Source organism: Aethalodelphis obliquidens, unplaced genomic scaffold, assembly GCF_003676395.1.
Source record: "Aethalodelphis obliquidens isolate GAN/ISIS:26980383/991018 unplaced genomic scaffold, ASM367639v1 scaffold11, whole genome shotgun sequence".
Classification (NCBI taxonomy): Eukaryota; Metazoa; Chordata; class Mammalia; order Artiodactyla; family Delphinidae; genus Aethalodelphis; species Aethalodelphis obliquidens.
The window spans coordinates 16,568,013-16,593,396 of NW_020837955.1; the positions used below are offsets into that span (position 1 = coordinate 16,568,013).

Sequence of the window (25,384 nt, forward strand, 5' to 3'; positions counted from 1 at the left end):
TTGTGCATCCAGTTATTCTATGATCCTCAAGAATAACTGTTATTCTTTTACCCTCTTCCCCTTTGATATACTTTGATATAAGTAGGTAAACCAGCAGTTGGCTGAGAAAAAAGTTTCCTTTTTAATCTATTCGTTACTTCCAAAGGATTAAATATTCCTCTGCCTTACCTACTTCCATGATATTGCAACTAGGATATATTGGAAAAAGGGGTATAATGTTACTGCATTTATTGAGATTTCAAAAGAATTAATCTTTATTAAGTATTATGAGCAATCATAAGCAATGATGATATTAACAAAAGAATGATCATGGTCATATTATAAATCATGTAAACCATTCCCTCCACCATATACATCTACCACCAGAAGTCCTCTGATCACACCCTAAGAAGAACTGTATAAATTAGAAGGTGTCTATCCTTTCAGAATTAGCCTAAATGTCACTTCCTCTGGGAAGACTTGCCCAATTTCCCTTCCTTTACAAACTAAGGTAGATACATCTCACCATGGGCTCCTGTAGCACCCGAAACATCCCCTGTTATGGGAATCATTGCATCTTACTGTCATTGCTTGCTTCATTAACTATTTTCCCATTAGACCATAAGGTCTTTGAGGATAACCACCACACCAGTCTTGTTCTCCATTTTATCCTCAGGAGTCTTGAAGATACAAGAATGTCATAAACAGTTGATAAATGAAGGAAGGAAGGGAAGAAAGAAGGAAGGGAGGAAGGAAGGACATTTTCAAATATTAGGGAAGCCAACTGTTCATTTTATTTAGTATTCAAAATGCAATCATAAGGACAGTACTTTTGGAAATACTTCCCTTATGACTGGGATTTCACCAACTCCTTCCTGTGCCTATTGAATTGCTGAAAATAATATCAAAAAGTGTTATTTCCTCCTCTGATTCCTCTAGGAGATGACACAAATCATAGAGTCCAAGTGACTTAAGCCGAAGTGGTTCATCTTGGTTCTTATGTTATTGTTTTGGAGTCAACCCAGCTATCCATGCTATACCATCTGCACTGTATCCTGAACATCTCTCACTTTCCCGTCTGACTCTTGCCTGCATTGAGAGATTCTCAACTCTTTCCCTTGACTCATCTCCCAAAGTACAGATGATTATCCTCATTTTAATGGAAGGGAGAGAGTGTGTGGATCATGCAAAGGAGTGGGTTGTCCAAACGTTGTCTCTGTTAGGCTTTCAAATGCATCACATAGATTTTCACATAATCAGAATTCACCCACTGCTCAGAAAACTGAAAATTCTTAAGTGGCAGTCCAAATTTGGAAACCACAACTGTTTTTAGCACTGCCTTTCAGGTGCCAAAAATATCACCTATCATATTCTCCAGGGTTCAAAGAAAGAGGAAAGAGGAAAAAAGCAAAGAACAAGTTGAGGATAAAGGTAACATGAAGCTTCTCCAGTTACGTAAATTATTATTAAAAATAACCACAATAGACAAAGCGAGAGAGAGGCATGGACATATATACACTACCAAACGTAAGGTAGATAGCTAGTGGGAAGCAGCCACATAGCACAGGGAGATCAGCTCGGTGCTTTGTGACCACCTGGAGGGGTGGGATAGGGAGGGTGGGAGGGAGGGAGACACAAGAGGGAAGAGATATGGGAACATATGTATATGTATAACTGATTCACTTTGTTATAAAGCAGAAACTAACACACCATTGTAAAGCAATTATACTCCAATAAAGATGTAAAAAAAAATAACCACAATAACTGAAATAACAATAATAATAGCAATAAGAACTAGCATTCACCAGCAGTTAACAAAACAGGGCCTCATGTGACCTTCCTAGTCTCCCTAAGAGGGAAGGAGGATAGTACAGTGGTCCCTATCTGTCGGGTACTCGTTCCAGGAACAATTGTGGATATCAAAATCTGCAGTTGCTCAAGTCCCGTATATAAAATGGCATGGTGTTTGTATTATAACCTATGCACATCCTTCCATGTACTTTAAATCATCTCTAGATTACTTACACTACCTAATACAATGTAAGTGCTATGTAAACAGTTGCTGGTACATGGCAAATTCAAGTTTTGCCTTTTGGAACCTTCTGAAAATTTTTTTCTTAAATATTTTCAGTCTGTGGTTGGTTGAATCCACAGATGCAGAACACATGGATACAGATACAGAGGGCTGACTGTATTCTTAGCATCCTCATTTTACAGATGAAGAAACAAAATCAGAGAAGTTACGTGAATGGCCCAAGGTCATACAACCCACTAGACTTTGAAGCCACTAGACTTCAAATCCTGTATCCTATCTCTTCTTCAAACAGCCTCACCACTGGTTTATCTAACCACGTGAATCTGTTTTGGTGGGAAATTTGCCCTTTTTTCCATTACTGTGGACCTAAGGAGAGGTCATTAGGACTTCTCTGAACTTCTCAAAATAGAGAAGAAACAAAGATTCCATTTCTAGCTTTTGGATGAGAGTTCCAGTTATATACATATTAAAATCTTACTTGGTCCATCTCCAAATTGGTTTTGGGGGCTCAAAAGAAGGAGTTTGATCACTCTGCCCCAGTTTGTACCCTGGAATCTAATTCCCCAAACCCCCACCCATCCACAGGGGACTTCAGGAACAGCCAAAGTAACTTTTCAACTGGAAAATCTTGGTGACCCTTCTCTGGTCTCCCAGCCCTCATCTCCCCAAGTCAGGCCAGTACCTGGCATATCCTGGGCTGTGGTAGAGACTCTCATCCTCGAGGCCCTAACAACTGGGTCCAGGCTGCTGTAGCCAATAGAAGGTCTATCCCATGGATCAAAGCTCAAGGAATCTGTGATCCAGCAACAGCCCTAGCAGATACCCATTTAAGGCAATATCTGGCAAGAGCTTTGCAAAAGAGAATTGGAAAAAGAAAACCAGTCAGAGAAATAACTGAATGAGCTACTAAATGAAACAAGGAGCATGGAACTTTGGCAGACAGTATTTTCCAAAAATGACTGAAAAAATATTTCTGGTCTTATATGCCCTTCCAGAACCTTGCCACTCCCCCATCCAGAGAAGTTTATTTCCTCTTGTCTTAAATCCCTATGGGTCTTGGTGACTGTCTCAATGTATAGACTGTGGTTGAAGTGATGCCCTATGACTTCTGAGGGTAGATAGAAAAGGTGACAGAGCTTCCCCTGGCTCTCTCTCTTGGGCATCTGACTTTAAAACCTTGGGAGGAAGCCCAGGCTACACAAAGAGGCATTCCCGTTATCAGCCCCACAAAGGTACTAGCTGACAACTGACATCAACCAACTGCCAGACACATGAGTGAACGAGCCTTCTGATAATTCCAGTCGCCAGCCTTTGAATTACCCCAGTCTTTGAGTTTTCCAGCTGAAGCTAATGGAGCAAAGACAAGTTATCCTTATGGGAATTCCTGACCCACAGGATTCATAGTCATAATAGATGACTGTTCTAAGCCGCTAAGTTTTGGGGTAATTTGTTGCATGGCAAGACATAACCGGAACAGGAACATAAGCCTGAGGGGACCTCTGAGCATGCTGTATTTGCAACAGCCAAAAGGTGACTCCAGGTCCTACTGCTAATTCTAGCCATCCCCTGCCAGGTGCCTTCTGTATATAGGTTATTTCTCTTGGAGACTCCACTGCTCCCCCCTGCAACCGCACTTAGCTCTCCCCTTCCAAGTCCATCAAACATGTTTTTAAAGGTCTGAATTTCAATTGAGCACAGGGTTTGAGTCCTTTACTCTAAGTTTCTTTGGCCTTGCCTGGCCAATTCAGGAGGTGAGTTTAGCCACTTATTTCAGTCTCTGAACATTCTGTGATGGTGAAGGTGTATGCAGTGGTGGAGAGTACTGGGTAGTGGGGAGAAAGGGAAGAACCTAACTCCTAATCCATTTGTCTTGGCTTTGACCTAGAGCTACCTATTCTACTTAAAGAATTACATGAACCTTCACTCACAGTGCCATGATACCACTGAATCATTTTACTTCCAATGACAATCCTTTGATCAGATCATTAGGCTCAAAACTGGAAAAGCCAAAAATATAAAGACTTGTTGTCTTGTACACTGTTGTAATACAGAAACTTAGTATAGTGCCTGGAACACAGTAAACACTCAATAAATATCTACTGAATGAAAGAATGAATGAATGAAAGAAATCTCCTCCTCTTTTTTTAGAGGCCAATAACTAATACTGGATTAGCATAATGCGCTAGAAAACTGTAGTGTTCAACAGGCTGACATTCTACTCCATTAGGTAATATGTTTTTCAACCTGCTCAAAGTAAGTATTAAACCTCAAAACTGTGAGTTCCTTGAGGGCAGAGACCATGTCTTATTACATTTTGTATCCTCAGCACCTGGCACTTTGCCTGGTACTTGCTAAAAGCTCAGTAAATACTAAATATTTAAATATTAAAAACTAAGTGAATGTCAAAGAGATTGACAGAGATATTTCAAATAATTTAGTTCTCCTAGGCTTTGCCTAGTAGGAGACAGTGACAGATAAGGGTGGTGGTCAGTGCACCTGATCCCCAGAGGGATCAGACTGGGATGTAGAAATTCAGAAGTCCTGAGGCCTCCCAGCCTTTAAAGACTCCAAAAGCTATTTTGTAATCTGAGTATGGCATTGTTATGAATATAGAAAAGTGTACAGACCTCCCCTTTAGCAATCAAAAGTGCTTTTCTATGATTGCTCCAAATAGTATTTTTTTCACAACTAATTTTATAATGAGCCATTCATTTATTTGCCCATTCATTTATTCATTCATCCCATATATATTTTGTGTTTTCGGCCGCACCTCACGGCTTGCAGGATCTTAGTTCCCGGACCGGGGATTGAACCCATGCCCTTGGCAGTGAAAGCATGCAGTCCTAACCACTGGACCACCGGGGGACTCTCCTCATTCATCCCATATCAATGGGGGCCTACCTGTTGCTATTTTTCTGCAAAGATGTGTTTAATTTGCTCAAAATAAAGTTGAATGTTCAAAAGGTCCTCATTCCCTGGAAAAGGACCTGACTAGGAAACTAAAGATGAGATATCACCATTTTGTAGAGGCAGATGGAAATTGTAGGCATAAGATCCTCACAGTTCAGAATTAACTAATCTAGTGTATTTCAAAACATGATCTGCATTGGGTGGAATCACTTGACAGATGACTATTAAAAATAGAGATGTCTGGGATCCACTCGAGACATACTAAATCAGAACATCAGAAGTGAGATTGGAAACTACAAGCAATCTCTGGTGATTTTGATTGTATTCAAGTTTGAGAACTACTAACCACAGGTGTCCTGCCAGTAGGACCTACATACAATTGCTTAATTTAACCTTGTCTTCTCCAACATCTCTACAAAAGTAAGATGTTACTTGGCTGATTCTAAGACACCTAGGAATAGTGTAAATGTGGCTCAGAATTGCCAATATCCCAGACCACAACTCCACTGAATGAATGTAATCATTCTCTCCTAAACTAACCCAAAATAAACTCCTGCAAAAAGAAAGTAAACCTATTCTTCCCTTAAGAAACTCACAATTTAGAAGCCATCTGTTACAAAATGTTTGTTATTAAAATAGAGAAGCTTTTAAACTTGGATATGGTACATTCAAACCCTTTTTAATCTGAAAAGCAATAAACAGCAATCATCAGCTGTGAGAGGCACCTCTTGGCCATGCAAATCCAGACTGCACTATTTTTCTACCCACAGTGCTAACACCCAGCTGGAACCCTGTGACATTTTCCTCACCTTACCCCCAAACTCACTCCTCTTCTTCCCCAGAGATTTTTACTCACTTTCTGAATTTTCCTAATCTGGTCAGAGAGTGTGTCTAATAGGCGAGTTTTCAGGAAGTCCATCACCTTGACCACCCGGCCATCAATGTAGCAACTGGAATAAAAATAAAATGAGAATCAGAGAAAATCTCGAGCAGGAGACTACAAATATATTTCTCTAGCCAGAGGTCTCTGTTGCCTGAGGAAAGAGCCCAGGGTTCGCTTGGGCTCTTACATTCTAAAGAAGTTTTGATCCTGGGTACTTTTCAAACAAATAATATACTTTTTAACCTCTTCATTTTCACCTCCATTTGTGGGCTAATATTGTGATTTTTTTCAGCCTTTGTCCATTGAAACTGCATTTATTGCTCTATAGGAACTGACAGGACTCTGTAACACAATTGGGTAATGGGGAAAAGCTTACTTGTTTTCCCCATAGGGAAAGTAATTTAACACCCCTCCCGTACCATCCCTACCCCCACCTTAAAGTAATAAAGGTATGTGAGAGGTTTGAAAGACTACTCAAACATTTTGAAAGGTTTCCACACCTTTAAATAAGAAAACACCAACCACAAAAATCTGATTTAGTGCAGTGAGCAGGTCTCAAAGAGTTCATCTCCAGTTCACTTCCCTGGGCAAAATACCTTGTAGTCAACCTCCTTCCACCTCCAGAATAAATGAACAGATAAATGAATAAACAAATAAGTCAGACAGATTAAAGTTCAGGTGCCCTCTCCTAAAATAGCAACAAGTTTGGCACACATCAGTGTGGTGGTGTCTCCAGTTTTGTTAGGTAGCTTAAGTGAAACATCAAGTTGTGCCGATACTACATTGTTAACATTCAACCAAAACAGGTCCATCTGGCTTTGTGGGGACTCTGTGTGAATCTTTACTCTGAAGGCTAAGCCCAGGATTAGGTGACCTTCATTATCTCAAACCTCCCAGCACTCATCTTTGCAAAATTCCAAATTAAATCGATTTAATTAAAATCAATGCTTATGACTCCTGGGTGCCTTTTCCAATCCACTTAGGTCTCCTTGGCTGATGGATAATGATAGATTATGTCATTTTTAGTAAGAAACCAACCTCTCAGTACGTATTATAGAACTATAATTCTAATTCTAGTACTAAAAAATTCCTTTTAATGTTAAATTCCCATACTAATATGTGATGTAGTGGAATGGTTAAAATTCTTTTGTAATTGCACTTTCAACCAGGTGCTCTGGTTGAAGTGAGGGTGGGAGATGAGCTCCTCCCACTCAGCCTTCCCCTTGGCCTCCCTCACCACCTCACACATTTCCACAGAATCCAATGTTTAAATCATTTGTATATTGAAAAGAGTATGGGTTTTGGAGCCAGAGATATCTGAGATCAAATTCCAAGGCAGGTATTTACTACCTATGTGATCTTGGGCAAGATGCTTGGCCTTTATGGGCCTCAGTTTTCTTATTCTTAAGAGAGAGGTAACATATCTACTACTCAGGATTGTTTGAAGATCAAGCAGATAAACCTAAAGTGTCTGGCATATAGTAGGCACTCAACAACTGTTAGTTCTTTTCTGATTTCTCTAATTTTCAGCTCACGAAGATGGGGTCATAAACAATAGGGGCCTGACTGTGTGTACCGAATTCTAAAAGTGAGATGACTGTGTCAAAGGGTACATGCTTTTGAAAATCTGGGTGGTTACTTATATTAGGGAATAAAACAAACCAATGACATGACCTTTCACCTCATTCCTGGTACAGATGCTAGACTTAGATCCAATAAACATTTATTATGTGCAACACACAGAGCTGGTAATGTCCATGTCCATTACCTCACAAACCTCCTTCTATTAGTGCTCCACTGTCAGCACCTCCAATTTTTTTAAAGTTGTGATTAGATAGTATACTACCTGAAAGCTAGGCATATTAAAACACTGTAGTGTTCAAATTAAAAATAATTCATGAAATGTTAATGTAACACACATTGAAGGACATGAACATTTGTACTATATTACATGATGATTACGCATATGATAAAAATGGGGTTCTTTTATGTTCTAGTCAAATATATTATAGTTTCCTCTTTTTTCTTTGTTAGCTCCCAATAACTATTTTAAACAGCAGAGTTTATAAGTTTTGCTGGCAACACATATAGTTTAATGCTCATTGAGATAAAAGTGCCAGATGTACTTTTTCAATATGTAGGATTCCCTGTGAACATGCTTCCTATCCCACAAAATCCACGGCCCACGGTTGAGGGACCTCCACTCTTCCCCTCCTTCCTTTGGTCTCTTTTCTCAAGTACACGAAACTTGGAGTTAGAAAACCTTGGTTCAGTCCCAGCTTTGCCACATACTACCTACATGATACTGGGTTTCCCCTTCTTTAAAATCAGTTAAAAAAGAACCCCAACCCTACAGTATTTTCACAGGGTTACTGTACCGATAAAAATGAGAAGAAATTCTGGGCACAGAACCTGGCACATAAAAGGTATTCAATAACCAAAACTACCCTCCAGGTTACTTAAGTACCCAAGGTGGCAGCAACCTAGACTGAAAAGCCATGGGATGGGGTGAGCAGGGGAACATCTGTCTGGAGAAAGACAGTATGTTCATCCACCATAGGATTTGGAATTAGGGAATTATGGAGGAGCAAAAATGGACTCTGGATTTCCAGTAGGTGGGAGGCAGAGAGAAAGAGAGAGGTGGAGAGGGCTGTGATTATGTTGCAAAAATCTGGAGTTTGAAAAGACCTTAGTGGTCGTGTGGTCTGAAGTAGGTGCGCCTGTGACAACACCCCTGAGAAGTGATTATCTAGGACAGGGAACTCACTCTCATACACTACTAGTACTGTTCCACTGTGCCACAGCTCGGATCCAGGGAAGGCTCTTCTACCATGGGTCTAAAATTGGCTCCCTCTTACTGTTCACTCAATGGCTGTTTTCTTGGACCCGGGAATAGTCCAATTCCTCCTTCATGTGACATGTGGGGGAGGAATTCCAGTAAAAACTTTGGTTTAAGCTTTTTAGAGCCTATTTTTGTCCCCAATTTTAACCTAACAAGCTGGATTCAATCATTCTCAGTTGGTCTCAGGCTATTCCTGTGGGCTATGAATTAGACTGGAGCAGGGAAAGCTCCAGGCAGGAAAGCAGTGTGACAAGGTTATCTTATCTCAACAGTGCAGGCAAGAAGAAATCTGGGTCTAAGTAAGGCAGATCATGGAAAAAGTAAAAGTGAGAGCCTGTGAAAAAAGAACTAATAAAATAAAGCTTCTGTAGAACATAAGAGAGACAGGAAGGGAGTCAATGATGACCACGAGCTAATGAGAGAGAATGTCTTTGAGAACACTGGTGCCAAGGACACGTAGGCTAGTCAGACTGGGTTTTAGGTTTGTCAAAGGAGATAAATTATTCTGTTTGAGATATCAAAGACCCAGAGAATATCAAAGAGAAAATATGCAACAGGTACTTGGAGATGTGAGAAGTCAGCACAGAGAAAAATTGAGACAGAAAATGTTGACCCGGTTGTTTTCTTCAGTTTGTAAGTAATGAATGGAGCCACGGCCGTAGATGAGCTCTCTAGGAGAATCAGAGAAGTTAACAGATATGGCAGAGACCCTCTAAAATTCTCAAATACGGCCCTGGACATTGCCTCTATCTTTGGCCCAAATAAGAGTCCCTTCCTTCCCCAGTCCCTTCCTTCCCCCCAACACAGTGTCTTTTTAATAATTTCGGTCTGAGTCAGATTCACACTTGGATGCCAAAGGAATTCCCATATTATACTGTGAAGTTTCAGCAACTTTATTTGCAAACATAAACCCACATTTATATTGCACTATGGAAATAAGAACTTTGGTCCTCCAGAATTTAGTATTCCTTTTTAAGAGAGGGGATAATTTAACCATAGGTGTGAGTTGATAAATACCTGAGCCTTTTTCATGGGTAACCCTGGACAATCAGCTTGCTGCACTTACCCTTCATAAATGTGAAGCTTCTAAGAAAACACTCAATGTCAACAATCTGTGGTTATCTGAAAAACTCCTGCCTGTTACAGAGCTTTGATTCTCTGATAGTGGCTGCCTATAGTAAAGGGCTCAATACATCATTTAGATTTGGACATGATAGCCTGTGATGACACTTGGTAAGAATAAATTGTTAAAAATGGTAAAGATGGTGATTTCTAACCAAGACTGGGTAAGTGGAAGTAGGACTGGATTCCACCAGACTGTCCAGTGACCTGGGGGCAAGTCTCCCTGCTTTCCTCTGTCTTCTTCACTGGGAAGATAAAGATGATTCTGAGCTACCAACTGGTCTCTCCTGAAGAGTTAACTAGTTTAGTAATGGATACAAAGGCACCAGAAGACCAAACAAATGAGAGAGGAAAGGAAGGATTGAGGGAAGGAAAGAGAGGGAAGGAAATTTGCCAATTAGAGGTGCTTTGGCATCTTCCATGTAAACCCTGATAATTTTAGGTAAATCATAGTCCTCCTCTAAGCTCTCTTGAAATTTCAGCATCTCCTAGGATCACACCACAAATGGCTGAGCTGTTCAACTAAAAGCTGAAGCCAGGAGAGGCTGTGCAGAAATAACCTTTCTGTGAACTATTACTACAAATGCAATGAGCTTGAAACCTTTGTGTGTGGACAAACAGCCTATGCTCAGTCCTGGCAACCATCATTCCTTCCTCGGCTGGCCTCTAGATTAGCAGGTCATATCAAGCACATACCTGGGGAGGTGGCAAAGATGGCAGAGTATACAAGGTAAATAGAACTACATACCAATTCATTCACCAACTCTCTTGCTCTTCTTAGTTTTAAATTTTATTTCTAGTTTAATACCTTTCATCTTACAGTAAGTCCGCTACATATGAACCTTCAAGTTGCGAACTTTCAAAGATGTGACTGTGCATTCGCATGTCCAATCACGTAAGTTAGTTCACGTGAAATTGCAGCTTGCCCTCCGTCTTCTATTGCTGACAATCCTTCAGCTCTACCATCTCCCACCTCCTCTCCCTCCTCCAGTCAGTAACTCTTCTTGCCTGTTCACTCGATGCCAGCCCCTGTATGCCAGCTGTTGTACTGTACTACTGTACTTTTCAAGGTATTGTACATAAGATTAAAAATGTTTTCTTTATTTTTTGTATTTGTTTATTTTTTATGTATTATTTGTGTGAAAAGTATTATAAACCTATTACAGTACAGTACTCTATACTCGATTGTGTTAGTTGGGTACCTCGTCTAACTTTGTTGGCCTTACGAACAAATTGGACTTATGAACATGCTCTTGGAACGGAACTCTTTTGTATGGTGGGGACTTACTGTATTTAAAATTTTGCCCTTTATCTGTTGATTATAAAAGAAACAAGTGCTCATTATAGACAAATTAGAAAATGCACATAAACAAGATTAAAATATGAAAATGAAAAATCATTGATGAACCCAACACCTAGAGAAACTTTGTTAACATTTTGCCTTGTACCCTTTCAGACTTCCCATAGTAAATACACATAAAATTTCCCATAATTAGTTATTTTAAAAACTTACTTCAGATCCTATTCCACTAGCGTATAAATTTAAAACTGTCCCAGCTGAGATTCCCAAGCCCCTATCGCAGAGATACTGCCAGAAATATTAGAGACTCCAGGTGAAATCATCTCACTCGTATTTTAATTCCATTCTGGCCAGTTAGGGATCTTCTGCCAGGGGCAGGTCTCATCTCCTTTCTTCTCTGCCAGCCAGGTTTTAACCCTGATTCCCCTCCCCCCTTTCTCTAGGCCCCTAGATTTAGTCTTCAGGATTGTACTCCAAATTAGCCACTTATGCCCATTAGCCTCTTAAAACATTTAATGAGGAGAGTTTGTTGTCCAGGGGCAGCTGGTTTTGTTTACCGGGCTCTTTACTTTAAAAGGAAAAACCTTTGCCCCTTATTATCTGACCTCTTCTTTTATTTCAGGTAATTGCATTAGTGCTGGCTTCCCAATGCTCAGGAATTTCCGGACCTATTTTGCTGCCTGCTGCTTTCAGGGAGGAGGGGCAGTCTGCTCAGAATTCTTACACCCAACCTCCTGCCTGGGTAGGTAATTCCATAAAACTGGGGCCTTCCCCACTGGATGAGGAGAAGCTTGGATAATCATTAGAACAACTGTTGACCTATAAAAGCTATCTGACACCTTGAAATCAGTCAGACTAGAGGCTGACTCTAGTCTCTCCAAAGCTTTATAAGTTGTATCTGCCCCTCCTCCAAAGGCCTCACTCTGGGTTCCTACTGAGCACATTCTTCTCACATATGCCTTTAGGTTTTCTTTCTGAGGCTACACTATTCTTCATCTTCTTTGCTATGGGTCAGTCTTCCCATCTTGTGTTCAGAACTACTTTGAGCAGGTGGAGCTTGAATGAAATGAATACTGTTAGAAAAAAAAATCCTACAAAATATAGGCTTTCTTTGGCTTTCTTCAACCAGTTCCTATATAATCCATACAGGAGCCACCCAGCTGACTAAAGGGTTGCGGTTCAGGAATTTCAAAGAGTTTGTACCCTGGAAAAATGTTATCATTGAAAAATCATACAAGTAAAGGTCAGGGTGGTGGGCAATCCCTCAGGCACATAATGGGTACTCAAAATATATTTAATGAAAGCATGAGTATCTGTATAATCTAACCCACAATGAGTCAAAAGGGTGGCCCTAAGGCTCAAGTACTGTCCCAAGGGCCCCATTTTCTTGAACTTTTCTCTCTCCTAATTCCTTGCACACTTTGGGTCCTGAGCTTCAGGCCCTAATCATTCTCCCCAGTGAACACAGTGCATGTGGAGAGATGCTTTGTCTTGGCAGGGGCTGGAGCAGCCGGCCCTTGATCCTAGCAGTGATGAGAAGAGCTCTAGGGGAGCAGGGAAGGAGAGGGATAGGAAAGCCATCTGCAGCTCCAGCTATCAGAGTGGGCTCTGAGCAGGGCACCTCTGGGAATTTTCAGGGTAGCAGCACGTGATGGCACCAAAAGTGTGAGCAGGAGTGGCTCCGTGTGTTTCAAGTCTGAAATGTAAACAATTTGTGAGACCCTCTTTAAGAAAAGGAAATCAAAAGTACAAAACACAAAATTAGGTACAAAAATAAATATTTATTTAGAATGACAAAATAAATCACAACAAATTCCCAGAAAAATTTTTTCAAGTCCCTTTTTTCTCAGAGCTCTTTAGGCAGTTTACCAGAAATGTTTACACAGCAAGGCTTGCCCCTCACCACCTAGAACATTCTGCAATTCTCATCAACTCCCAGCACTCCTAGGAACCAATGCAAGTGAAGGGCTTGAAGCTTAAGTCATTAGCTTCATGGTCAATCTAATTGTGGGTCATCAATAATAGGAATGGCAGGGTCTAAGTCACTGGAATCTAACCATCTATGTGCAGTATTTATTTTAATTCAGGGTTTGTAAATTGGGAGCTTATACAGTTACCACATCCTTTCCCTGACCTCTTTTCATATAATTGTCATTGTAGCTGAACAGCACAACTAACTTAACTATAATTAGGTTAGTGCGTTAATAACTAGGAGAACACAGAAAGGAGAATGAGGAAGGGAGGAGCCGTATATGTATTAAGTTCCTTCTTATTTGCTAGCTGTTTCACACATAGTGTCTCGTGAACACTCCCTGTTTGCAGATTATAAACTGTGGCTCCTACAGTAACTAGGAAACCAGAGACCAAGTAGGTACTAGGCGACAGATACCAAAAACTTTCCTCTCTGTTCTGCCAAGTGGGAGAGCTATGCAGACTACTGCGCTTAGTTCATTTGTCCTGTAATCAAGTACAGGTGCTTTTCAACTTCCTTTAGTCCTGCCTACTTCAACTATCTCGACCACTTAAACAATATTGAGCTAAACTCAAATTTCTCAAGGAAACAAAACAATTACAACAAATAAAAACAAAAGCAAAACAACAACAAAAGCAAAAACCTGGGGAGATAAGTAAAGGAATGGAGGTGGTATAACTTTACTCTTTTCCTTGCAAAAATGGTTTTCAAAGTATTTTATTAGTAATTGTTACATGAAGAAAAGGGGCTCCATGGTCACATAAGTTTAAGAAATGCTAGGTTAAAACCAAGTTAAGTAGTACTTCCTGTTCTAGCCATCATGGAATAGATCAGAATTACCCTCCTGTCATAGACAACCTGCAATCCAACACAAAATATATAAAACAACTGTTTGAAGGAATCGGACAGCAGCCAACTCAAGCTGTGATCCTTGAGAGGGGAGAGGTACATGAGGTAAGCCCCGCATTCACCTGGGCTTGCTGCTCTAGATAGGGTGGAGACAATTTATTGACCACCAAAATTTTGTGCCCCTCTTCCACATTGCAGAGCTGTTGCCAAGAAGCAGCTGCCTAGCTAGAACCTACTATATCTCTGCCTCCATCACAAGAGGGGTGCCCATAAGACTAAACAGGTCAAAGCATTGTGAGCAGAAGTAATGTGTCACGTTAGGCTGAAGTAGTTGGAGATGTGTATCACTTCTGAGCAGAAATTAAGAAGTCATGTCCTTCCTTATAGTCTCTTTTCTCCATTGCCAGATGAATGGAAGAGTCTCCAAGGAGAAGCCCAAGACAGAAAAAACCTGGGTCCTGGAATATCACATAAAAGGCCATCCACCAGGTACCTCAGCATTGGATGTGACATTAGTGAGAAACAAACTTCTATTGTTAAGCCACTGAGATTTGGGGGTTTATTTATTAAAGCAATTAGTGTTAGATTTCCTAGTGCATAGGTATTCATTATAACAAAACTCCATTCAACAAGCTGATCTGTTTGACCAACAGTGCATAATAAAAATGTTGTCCTTTGAGAGGAAATGGTCCCTGGTGTGAAAATAAAAAGATTAACCCAGAGAACTCTAATTCTAGTTTGAATTGACTGGGTAACTCTCAACAATGGGCTGAATTCTAATATCATGCAAGGACAGCTGAGGAGGGGAGAGATCATATTCTTCTATATCTAGGCAAACTGAGTCCAGGGTGAAAACAATGACTAAGGTGATTACTAATGACCAGAGAGGACATGAAATCTAGAATACTGGAAGGGAGGTCAATTAATGGAAGTCACATATCAGTGGGTGGCGGCCTTTTGACTCTACATCCAGTATTCTCCACTAGGCCTCTGGTGAAAATTTGAGTATTAACTCTGAGGGATAGCCATAGTTTGAGGTAGATTCATTTAGGCATCATCATTGTCAATGAAATCATACGTACTAACTAGCATATATCAGACAAGCAGGAAAACCAGAGGTTCAATTCTCCCCTGCATGATGTTGCTTACTTCTAGGCACCCAGCACTCATAACTGTGCATGTGTGTGTGACACACACACCCCAAACTGCTCCTCTAGCTACATTCACCAATACGCTGTATATTTTTGTTCCTGCATCTAACTTTTATTCCCAGCAAACTCAATGTCGTAGAGCTACACCTCCTTGAAGTACACTCACTGTGTAGAATATTTCACCTGGAGAAAAACCTTACATCAAAATAATTCTTTTCACAACAATTGCCATGTCTTTGTTTTAAAAGAAAGGCTAGCTCTCACCATATAAAGCATTAAAAGGAACTATTTATCAATATCATGATTATATGTGTACGTACACACAAGCATGTGTGTGTATATACATGTTAAGAGAGACAGATAGAGATTGAGATGGAGAGAGGTATCCATCTACTAGTTAGATTTCAAGATCAGAGTAAATATAATGTTGCTTCTTGTGTTGTATGGTATGTGAATTGAGCCCCCAAAGAAACCATTTCTGGTAGGATATTTTAAATTTCAGTATTTGCATTTTTCTGTAATTTAATTTGAGTATCATTAATATTTTACAGTTTTCCTTTAAACAGATTATTTTTAATTGCTATATTCTTTTGATTCATAATTTAAAAATACAATAAAAATAATTCTGTTACAAAAATACATACTCATTTTAAAACTTAAACATGATAACAAATAGTACAAAGAATTTAGTAATTAAACCAAATCTCAATGCACCACCTTTATCAACATTCAGAGAAAATCATGCCATTCAGCTCTGTATGTCTGTATACATATATCTCTATATACATACATACACATGTATACTACATATATGCATAATAAAGTCTGATATCAATAATTTTAGAGCAATGTTATCTGATATATCAGATACTAGTTCCTTAAAATGTTTTTTATAAAAAATTTTAAAAGATGGAGTCATAATGCTTTTGCTTTAATTATGTTCAACTTTAGACAGTATATATCAACGGCCTCTGTGAAAGATAAGGGTATTACTCCTATTCTTCTACAACATTGACAGCCACATCAGCCAGTGTGATAATTTTGCTTCAACCATCAATCATAATTTAGAAAACTCAAGAGGAGAAAGAAAGTCTATTGCCTTTTTCTGCCTTTTGCCTTTTTGTTTGTTTTTTCTCCTAAATGATGTTCCAAGTTTCCATCTTTTATCATTTCCTTTCTTTTTAGAAAACTTACTTTACCCATTCTTTTAGGTAGGTCTTTGTCAACAAATTCTTAGTTTTCCATCATCTGAAAATGTCTTGATTCCCCTTTCATTCCCAAAAGATATTTTTGCTGGATACAGAATACTAGGTAGACAATTCTTTCCTTCAGCCCTTAAAACTTGTTGTGCCACTTTCTTCTGGCCTCCGTGATTTCTGATGAAAAAAATCTGCTGTCATTTGAATTGCTTTTTACCTATAATTAAGCTGCCATTTCTCTTACTGGTTTCAAGATTTTACAGAGCTTTCAGCAGTTTGAGTATGGTGTATCTTGGTATGGATTTCTTTGAGTTTATCTGTTTGGGGTTTACTCAGTTTGTTGAATTTATAGGTTTATGTCTTTTGCCAAATATGGGAAGTTTTCAGCCATTATTTCTTTAGGTAATTTTTTAGTCTCACCTGCTTTCATTCTGGGGCTCAAACAACATAAATGTTAGATCTTTTGTTTTGGTCCTGCAGATCCCTGAGGATCATTCTTTTTTTTTTTTTTAAATACAGTCTATGTTTTTCTCTGTTGTTAAGATTGGGTAATTTCTGTTATTGTATCTTCAAGTTCACTGACTTTTTTTCATCTGTCTCCTCCATTCTGCTGTTGAGCCTATCCACTGAATTTTTTATTTCGCTTTTTGTACTTTCAATTCTAAAATTTCAATTTGGTTCTTTATATCATTTATTTCTTTGTTGAGACTTCCTCTTTCTTTGCTATCTTTCTATTTTTTTCATTTGTTTCAAGAGTATTTGTAATTGCTCATTGAAATATTTTTATGACAGCTGCTTTAACATCCTCGTAATTTAAACATCTCTGTTATCTCAATGTTGGCATCTATTGATTACCTTTTCTCATTGAAGTTGATATTTCTCTGGTTCTTGGTATGACAAGTGATTTTCACATGACATCTGGTTATTTGGGGTATTGCATTATATGACTCTGGATCTTAAATCTTGTTTTGGTTGGCCTCCTATGACACCACTCCGGCAGGGTAAGGAAGGAATACTGCCTCGTTACTGCCTGGTTTGACAGGCCTGGTTTACTTGGCCTCCGTTGACACTCATGGATTAGGGAGCCTCCTTACTGCTGTATGGGTGTAGGAGTTTCAGCTCCCCACTAGGCCTCCATTGATATACTAACCTGACTTCAAGGGTAGGAGTACCTTGTTACTTCTCCCCATGTGGCCTCCACTCACGTGGGTGGGGAGTAACCTCATTACTTCTGGGTGGTGGTAAAAGTCCTGAGTCTCCACTAGGTATCCTCTGACAGCATCCCAGGGGGGAGGGGAAGAGGCACTTCATTTCTAACAGCTGGGGGTGGGAATCCCAGCTCTCCATTCGGTCTCCACTAACAATGAGTGGGGATGGTGGGGAGGGTCTTTGTTATAACCTAGCAGGAATGAAAGTCCCGGCACTCCTCACTAGGTCTTCACCAATGGGAGCACTGAGATACCTTATTATAGCCTGGCCAGGGGGACAGTCTCAGCTCCCTGCTTGGCTTTTGCTGGAAGGGGTAGGGGTGGGGATGGTACCACAGTTTTTTTTTCAGTGGTTGTGTGACTGGAAGAGAATGGTTATTGTATAAAATTTTCTGTTTTGCTAGGTTGTTCCTTTTCTGGTCCTCCGGCTATAGAGAACTGGCTTTTGTTGGGGCATTTTTTGTTTGTATCCGTTGGTGCTTCTGGGTTGCCAGCTTTTCTAGAACGAACTCTGGGATATATGAGGCAAAAAAAACCCCAAACCAGGAAGCTCTCCACTGTACTGTTTATTCCCTGGTTCCCAATCTACCTTATTCTCTCCACCTTTCAGAATTTTTTCATGTTTGTTTTATAAATAATGGCTAGGGCTTTTAGTTGTACTTAATCAGAGGAATAAGGAAAAGTATGTATACTCCATCATTCTTGAAGTGAAAGTTTTTATGTTTATCTTTAACTGTAATTCCAACAATTTGAATTGTAATTTTTAATCTTAATATTTAAATATAGAAAATTCATTGGATATTTACAACCAATCTTTTTATCATAATTTCTCCATCATGACTCCTTTTTTGTTTGGCTGCTTCATCTTCAAGTAGACTTTTCTACAAATCCTCATGCATAACTAAATTTTCCCTAAGTTTCTGTGTGCTTGAAAACTGCTATCTGCTCCCTTTGACAAATCAAGTGCATAGAATTGGATGATATAAGAGTCTTCCACAATAAATGAGGGAGCTTAAGTATCAGATTTTCAATTTTAAGTATCTCTGACTACATTAAAGGTTATAACCAGAAGACAGCTAGTTATGATTGCTTAGGAGAAATGCTTAGATATCACTCTCCTAGAAACAATAAAATTCCATCTACCATTTGAACAGAATGTCCCCCTTCAAATAGAGAAATTAATGATAAGGATGATGATGATAGTGTAAAACTAACAGCTATTGAATGCTTAGTATGTATCATGCATCACATACATTATATAATCTTCACATAGTATTATGAGATAATTATTTATCCAGTAAACACTTATGGAGTGCATACTATATGCTAGCTATGCTCTAGACTCTAGGTAGAGTTCTATTAGTGTTCATGTTTTACATACAGAGAAACTGAGTCTCAGAGAAGTTAAATACCTTGCTAGTAAAATGGCACCGGCCAGTATTTGAAATGAGATTTGTATGATGTTTAATCACAACATATACTTACTTTATAGCTGAGTAGATATGATAAATATATCAGTACCATGAAAAAAAATTCAAATTCCTTGGACTAGAGCTCAGAATGTATAATTATATCATTTGTAACTGACAGAGGATTTGATTAGATTTATTTAGCTAATAGAAATTTTAATGTCATAATTTCAAGGTAAAATTCCACATATCTCTCCACAAAGGAATGTTTTCTTACCATCTTTCCCTTTAAAAAATTTCAAATAATTAAAATTTTCATGGTACCCTAAAATATCCTATTTTTTCCCCCGGAATCTCCTACAAATTCAGTTTGAATATTGACCTCAAAAGGGCCTGAGAGTCAGGGAAAACATTAGCGTGTTGTCTTCCCTGTGGTTAAGAACATGTGTTTGAACATGAAGAATAAGCAAACTGACTGCTATCAATGCAAAGATTTTTAGAAGAACAGCCCCCTTTTAAAGAATTATTTAGATTTTAAAGAGTTAATCAATCATGAGTGAAACAAGACAGAAATAAAAAGCAAATAAGTTCTGTTTCTTTTTTTTCTTGAGAGAATAAATGATAGTTGGCTTTCTAAATTAAGAATGAAAACGGTAAATTTTCATTTAATATATTCTGTTTACATATTTGGACAATTAGAGTAGAAGGAAGTATACAGTCATCCCTTGGTATCTGGGCGGGGACTGGTTCCAGAACCCTCCTCCTTACCCCCTGCCCCTGAGGGGTACCAAAATCTGTGGATGCCCAAGTCCCTTATATAAAAGGGTGCAGTATTTACACATAACCACGTACATTCTCCCTTATACTTTAAATCATCTCTAGATTACTTATAATACCTAATACAATGTAAATGCTGTGTAAATAGTTGCCAGTCAATGACAATTCAAGTTTTGCTTTTTGGAACTTCCTGGAATTTTTTTTCAAATATTTTCAATCTACAGTGGGTTGAATCCACAGATACAGAACAAACGGATATGGAGAGCCAACTGTATAAAGAAAATAAAAACAGGAAAATAGGGGGAAAGAATGAGCAAGAGCTGGATCTCCCTGTCAGGGATCTTTCGGTTTCCCCAAAACTCAACTCACCCTCCTTCTCTGTTCTTTATCTCTGCACAGCCTACCAAGCCTCACCACTCAACAACTAGCCCCACATACACACTTCTAGACACCTGCTTCTTCCTATCATTAGTTCCTAAATCCACCTCTCCTGCTCCTTTAACTCTAAACATCACCTGTCCAATTCCACCTCTATCAATGAACCACAACAGAGCAGTTTTTAGCAACCCCCTGCCCTTCCCCAGTCACCTGCTATCTAGTCCCTACTCCTAACTTCCTGAATGATCTATCACTTGGACCAGCAAACCAAGCTTCAACCTCTGATTTTTTCCCTATCTTGTGCAAACATTCTTGACAAAACTGCAATGTTTACCTACACAATTGATCTTTGGAGGCCTTTACCTGATCAGCCTTCTCCACACAAAGCCCAGGCTTAACTGAATGTTGTCTTGGGCTAATGTGTCACCTGGACTCTATCCCTTATCCCAGTGGTTCTTAATCCTGTCTACATTTGTATTAACTAAGTGAAGATAATAGCTCCTCAAACAAAATTTTCACTTATTAGATAGTGATCTGGACAAGGAACTAGGAGTCCCCTGTTCTGCCAATCACTAGTCTTGTGACCATAAGCAAGTCACTTAACCTCTTTTATCATCTTATCTATCAAGGTAGTTGGTTGGCCTAAATCAAGGATAGCTAACAGCACTCTTGTCAGTTTTTGCCTCATGTATTTTGATGCTCTGATATTAGGTACATACACATTTAGAATTGTTATAACTTGGAGAATTGACCCCTTTATTATTATGTGTTGCCCCTCCTTATTCCTAATAATTTTCCTTGTTCTAAAGTTGGCCTTGACTGAAAGTAATATAGTTGTTCAAGCTTTCTTTTGATTCATGTTAGCATGGTATATCTTTCTCCATCTCTTTACTTTTAACCTATCTGAGTCTTTATATTTGAATTGGGTTTCTTGTAGACAATATATAGTTGGGTTTTGTTTTTGTATCCTCTCTGCCAGTCTCTGTCTTTTAATTGGTGTATTTAAACCATTCACATTTAAAGTGATGATGGATATAGTTGGGAATAATATTTGCTGTGTAAGTATTTTCTATTTCATGCATCTGTTCTTTTCTCTTTTGTCTCCTTTTTTTCTGTTTCTCTGGTTTTAACTAAACATTGTACATAATTCCATTTTATCTCCTTTCTTAGCAAGCAATTAAACTTCTTTCTAAAAAATTTTAAGTAGTTGTCCTAGAGTTTCCAATATATGTTTTAAACTACTCTAACACTATACCCCTTCACATGCAGTACAAGTACTATAAAATTATATTATATTATATATATTATATTATATAATATTACATTGTATAATATATAATTATATTATATTATAAAATATTATCCTCAAATATAAATTATATTTAAATATAATTTAAATAAATTATATTTAAATAATTTAAATATAATTTAAATAAAATTATATTATATTATATATATAATATTATATTATATATATAATATAAAATTATATTATAAAATATTATCCTCAATTCCTCACTCACATCTCTTACGATATTGCTGTCATTCATTTCCTTTATCCATATGCTATGATCACCCAATACATTGTTGTTATTATTACTTTAAACAAACAGCTGTCTTTTAGATCAATTAAAAATAAGAAAAATAAAAGATATTGTTTTACCTTCATTTATTCCTTCCCTGACACTCTTCCTTTCTTTATGCAAATTTGAATTTCTGGTCTATATCCTGTTCCTTCTCTCTAAAACACTTCTTTCAATCTTTATTGCAGAGCAAGTCTGCTGGTGATGAATTCCCTCAGTTTTTGTCTGAGAAAGTCTTTATTTCCCCTTCACGTTTCAAGGATAATTTTGCTGTATATAAAACTCTACTTCGGTGAGTTTTTTTCTTTCAACTTTATTCCATTCAATTCTCTTCATGCTTGCATGGTTTCTTATCTTTGTTTATATTGCTTCATATCACTGTACTTCATATCTTTGTCCCCTATAAGCAATGCTGTTTTCCCCTGGCTTCTTTCAAGGTTTTCTCTTTCTCTTTGATTTTCTGTAGTTTGAATAAGATAGTATTCCTAGGTGTAGTTTTCTTGGTATTTATCCTGCTTGGTATTCTCTGAGATTCCTGGACCGGTGGTTTTTGTGTATATCATTAGTCTTGGAATGCTTTTTTTTTTTTTTTTTTTTTGCGGTATGCAGGCCTCTCACTGTTGTGGCCTCTCCCATTGCAGAGCACAGGTTCCGGACACACAGGCTCAGCAGCCATGGCTCATGGGTCCAGCTGCTCCGTGGCATGTGGGATCTTCCCGGACTGGGGCACGAACCCACGTCCCCTGCATTGGCAGGTGGACTCTCAACCACTGCGCCACCAGGGAAGCCCCTTGGAATGCTTTTTAGCCAATATTACTTCAATACTTGAATTAGTTCATGCCATTATTATTTCATTACGCTTCTGCTCTATTCCCTCTTTCTTCTCTTTCAGGTATTCCAATTATGTGTATGTTATACACTTTGAAACTGTCTTACAGTTCTTGCATACTCTGCTTTTTTCATTCTTCATTTCCATTTGGGAAATTTGTATTGACCTATCCTCAAGCTCACTGATTCCTTAGATGTGTCCAGTCTACTGCTGAGTGCACCAAAGGCATTCTTCATTTCTGTTATAGTATTTTTCATTTCTAGTATTTCCTTTTGATTCTTTTGTAGAGTATCCATCTCTATGATTACATTACCCATCTATTCTTGCATGTTGTGTACTTTTTACATTAGAGCCCTTAACATATTAATCATAGTTATTTTAAAATCCCTGTCTAATGATCCCAACATCTGTGTCATATCTGAATCTAGCTTTTATGATTGCTTTGTTTTTTTCAGACTGTGTTTTTTTTCTTGCCTTTCAGTAAACTTTGCAATTTTTTCTTGAAAACCAATATGCTGAATCAGGTAATGAAACTGACATAACTATACCACTAGTGTGAACATTTGGGCTAGAAGTTGGGATATGTTTCAGGTTTGCTAAAGCTTTAAGTACCAGAGACTTCAAATTTTTCTAATGTCTTTATGTTTCCTCTCTTAACATTAGGCTTCCTTACTTACTCTTCCTCAGAGAGAGGGTCTGTGTCTTGCATCTCTTTCAGCTGTAATTCACTGTTATTATATTAGAACCCTGTAGGTGTAGTCATTGTTTATAGAGGAAGAGAAGTGTTCCATAACTTTATGACTGAATTTCAGTCTTTTAGTTGGTCTATACCTCTGGGTTATAAGCTTCACAATTTTTTCCCAATGCTATAGCTTTTACCGCCCTAGGTGAGATAGGAAGTCTGGAGGGGGTTAGAGTGGGAGGAATGCCTTTCCCCAGATGGGATAAGGCTCTGATTATGTCTTTTCCCTTGGAGAGTTGGCCTTTGTTATAGAGAATGCTTAGGTCATATTTTACAATGATTACTCTAAGCCTCTCCCTGCAAGGGCTGCTAGGGGATTTTTCTTGGATTCTACAAAAGTGTGTGTAGGGAGGGCCTAAGACTGCAGCCTCCAGGAGTTTCTCGCTCTCAAGCTAGTCCACACTAAGTCTCTAGTAATTCATCAAAATTACCACTTAAATGTTCCTATCAGTTTATAGCTTCAATATTTTCTGTTCCAGGTATGCAAATTTTGGTGGTGACTCTCTGGGTTCACCTGTCTTTCCAGATTTCTTGGTGATGGTTTACCCTGCAATCTTAATTCTCTGACAGGTCTAAGAAAATTCATTCATTATCAAATTGTTCAGCTTTTTCTAGTTGAATGAATGAGAGTAACAACTTCCAAGCTCTTTACATGTTGGAACTAAAATCAGAAATCCATTAAAAGCATTCTTATTGGGCATGCCAGCACTGATCTTTTGGTAATACTTGTATTAAGGGTTGTGTTGAGAAATAGCTTTATCTCCACTTTGTATTATCCATCCGTGTATTAATGTAATCAATTAGTAATGTCTGCCATGGTAATGAGAGTAAGGAATGTAGCCACATATACCACACATTTGCCATTTTTGACCAAGATGATTTCTAAGGCCCTTTCCAGATCCAAGGCTCAAGGTCTCCTCTTTGACACAAAGTGAAATGATACCACTGGGTGTCCTGTCAATATGTGTGAAACTACACTTCAGATGGTATTAATGAAATTGTATTTGCGTATTATGTCATCCAACAGATGCACACAGGAGTAAATCCAACATATGAGGAAAGCAAAACAAAATGACTTGCCCAAAGGTCTCATGTAAGTTTCCTGTTTGAGTTTAATTTTCCACACTGTCATTTATTTATGAGATCTAGAAATTACTGCTATTTTGCACTCAGACCCTATACCATGCCTTTTCCTTAATGTGAGCTTTGTATCCATGCTTTTGAAAGAATAGGATAGACAAAAAGTGTCTGTGTATGCATGTCTGTGTGTAAAAGGTCATCCATGTCATCACATAGGAAGCCTTTTTATGAGGACCTACCAGAAACGTTTATCTCAAGATTTAGTAACAGGAAAATGATGTTTCTCATGAAAAATTAGTTTGGTTTTTGACTCATGGACACTAAATTTTATTTTCCACTTTGCTTTGGCTACTTGAAACAAAGAATCAAATTTGTAGCCTATCTCTAACAAGAGAATAAAACCAGCTGATATACATTAGAGTGTTAATCTTTCCCACTGCTTTATTATTCTTCTAACCCTGTTTTCCATTTACTCTTACTTCCTCATTTATTTATTTTTATCATTTTGCTATTGGACAGAAAAGTGATCAGAAAGAAGGTTGAGAGAAACTGTGGAAAAAAAGGCACTCAGTAATTCACAGACTATATATCTGTCCCTTTATATACACAAAGAAAAGAAAAGCTCCTTAGTTTTAATTCCTGCTTTATTTTCTTTTCTCCAAAATTTATCTTTTATCTTATCAAACATTTGGGAAAGCTCAGGAAGCCCTATTCTCTTATCAAGTTTAAAAACACTCTTTTCTTTGTTACATCAAATCATTTGTTTGATACAATGCAGTTTGAGGTTGAATAATGAATCCATTAACCTTTAGCTTGTCGTAAATGGATTTCCCCTTTTAAGACTTTTTAGACATTTTTTATGTTTTCCTGGGGCTAGAATTGGCCCTTCTAAGTGGCACCAAGAATTAGTAAGAGTTGAATTAATATAATGAGAGTTACTGATATTTCCAGAACAGATTTCCCAAAGATCACAGAATACTTCAAAGGTAAACTTAAAGAATCTTTCTGAATGAGAACAGGGCCGTTTTGCTTTCTTCTTTCACAATGAAAAAGACAGTCTGGGTCTTCACTTCTGGACATTCAGTCAGGGTGTGTGTGTGTGTGTGTGTGTGTGTGTGTGTGTGTGTGTGTGTGTG

The 25,384-nt window shown here is 38.3% G+C and overlaps 1 protein-coding gene across 3 annotated transcripts in view; it reads right to left on the reverse strand.

The window, feature by feature from the left end:
* HPSE2 (heparanase 2 (inactive)) overlaps positions 1 to 25,384 on the reverse strand; it is a 583,392-nt gene that overhangs the window by 167,787 nt on the left and 390,221 nt on the right. For all 3 annotated transcript variants that reach the window (XM_027112269.1, XM_027112268.1, XM_027112267.1), the window contains one exon: positions 5,781 to 5,874. In XM_027112269.1, the coding sequence (XP_026968070.1) occupies positions 5,781 to 5,874 (94 nt within the window). The remainder of the gene's footprint in view (positions 1 to 5,780; positions 5,875 to 25,384) is intronic.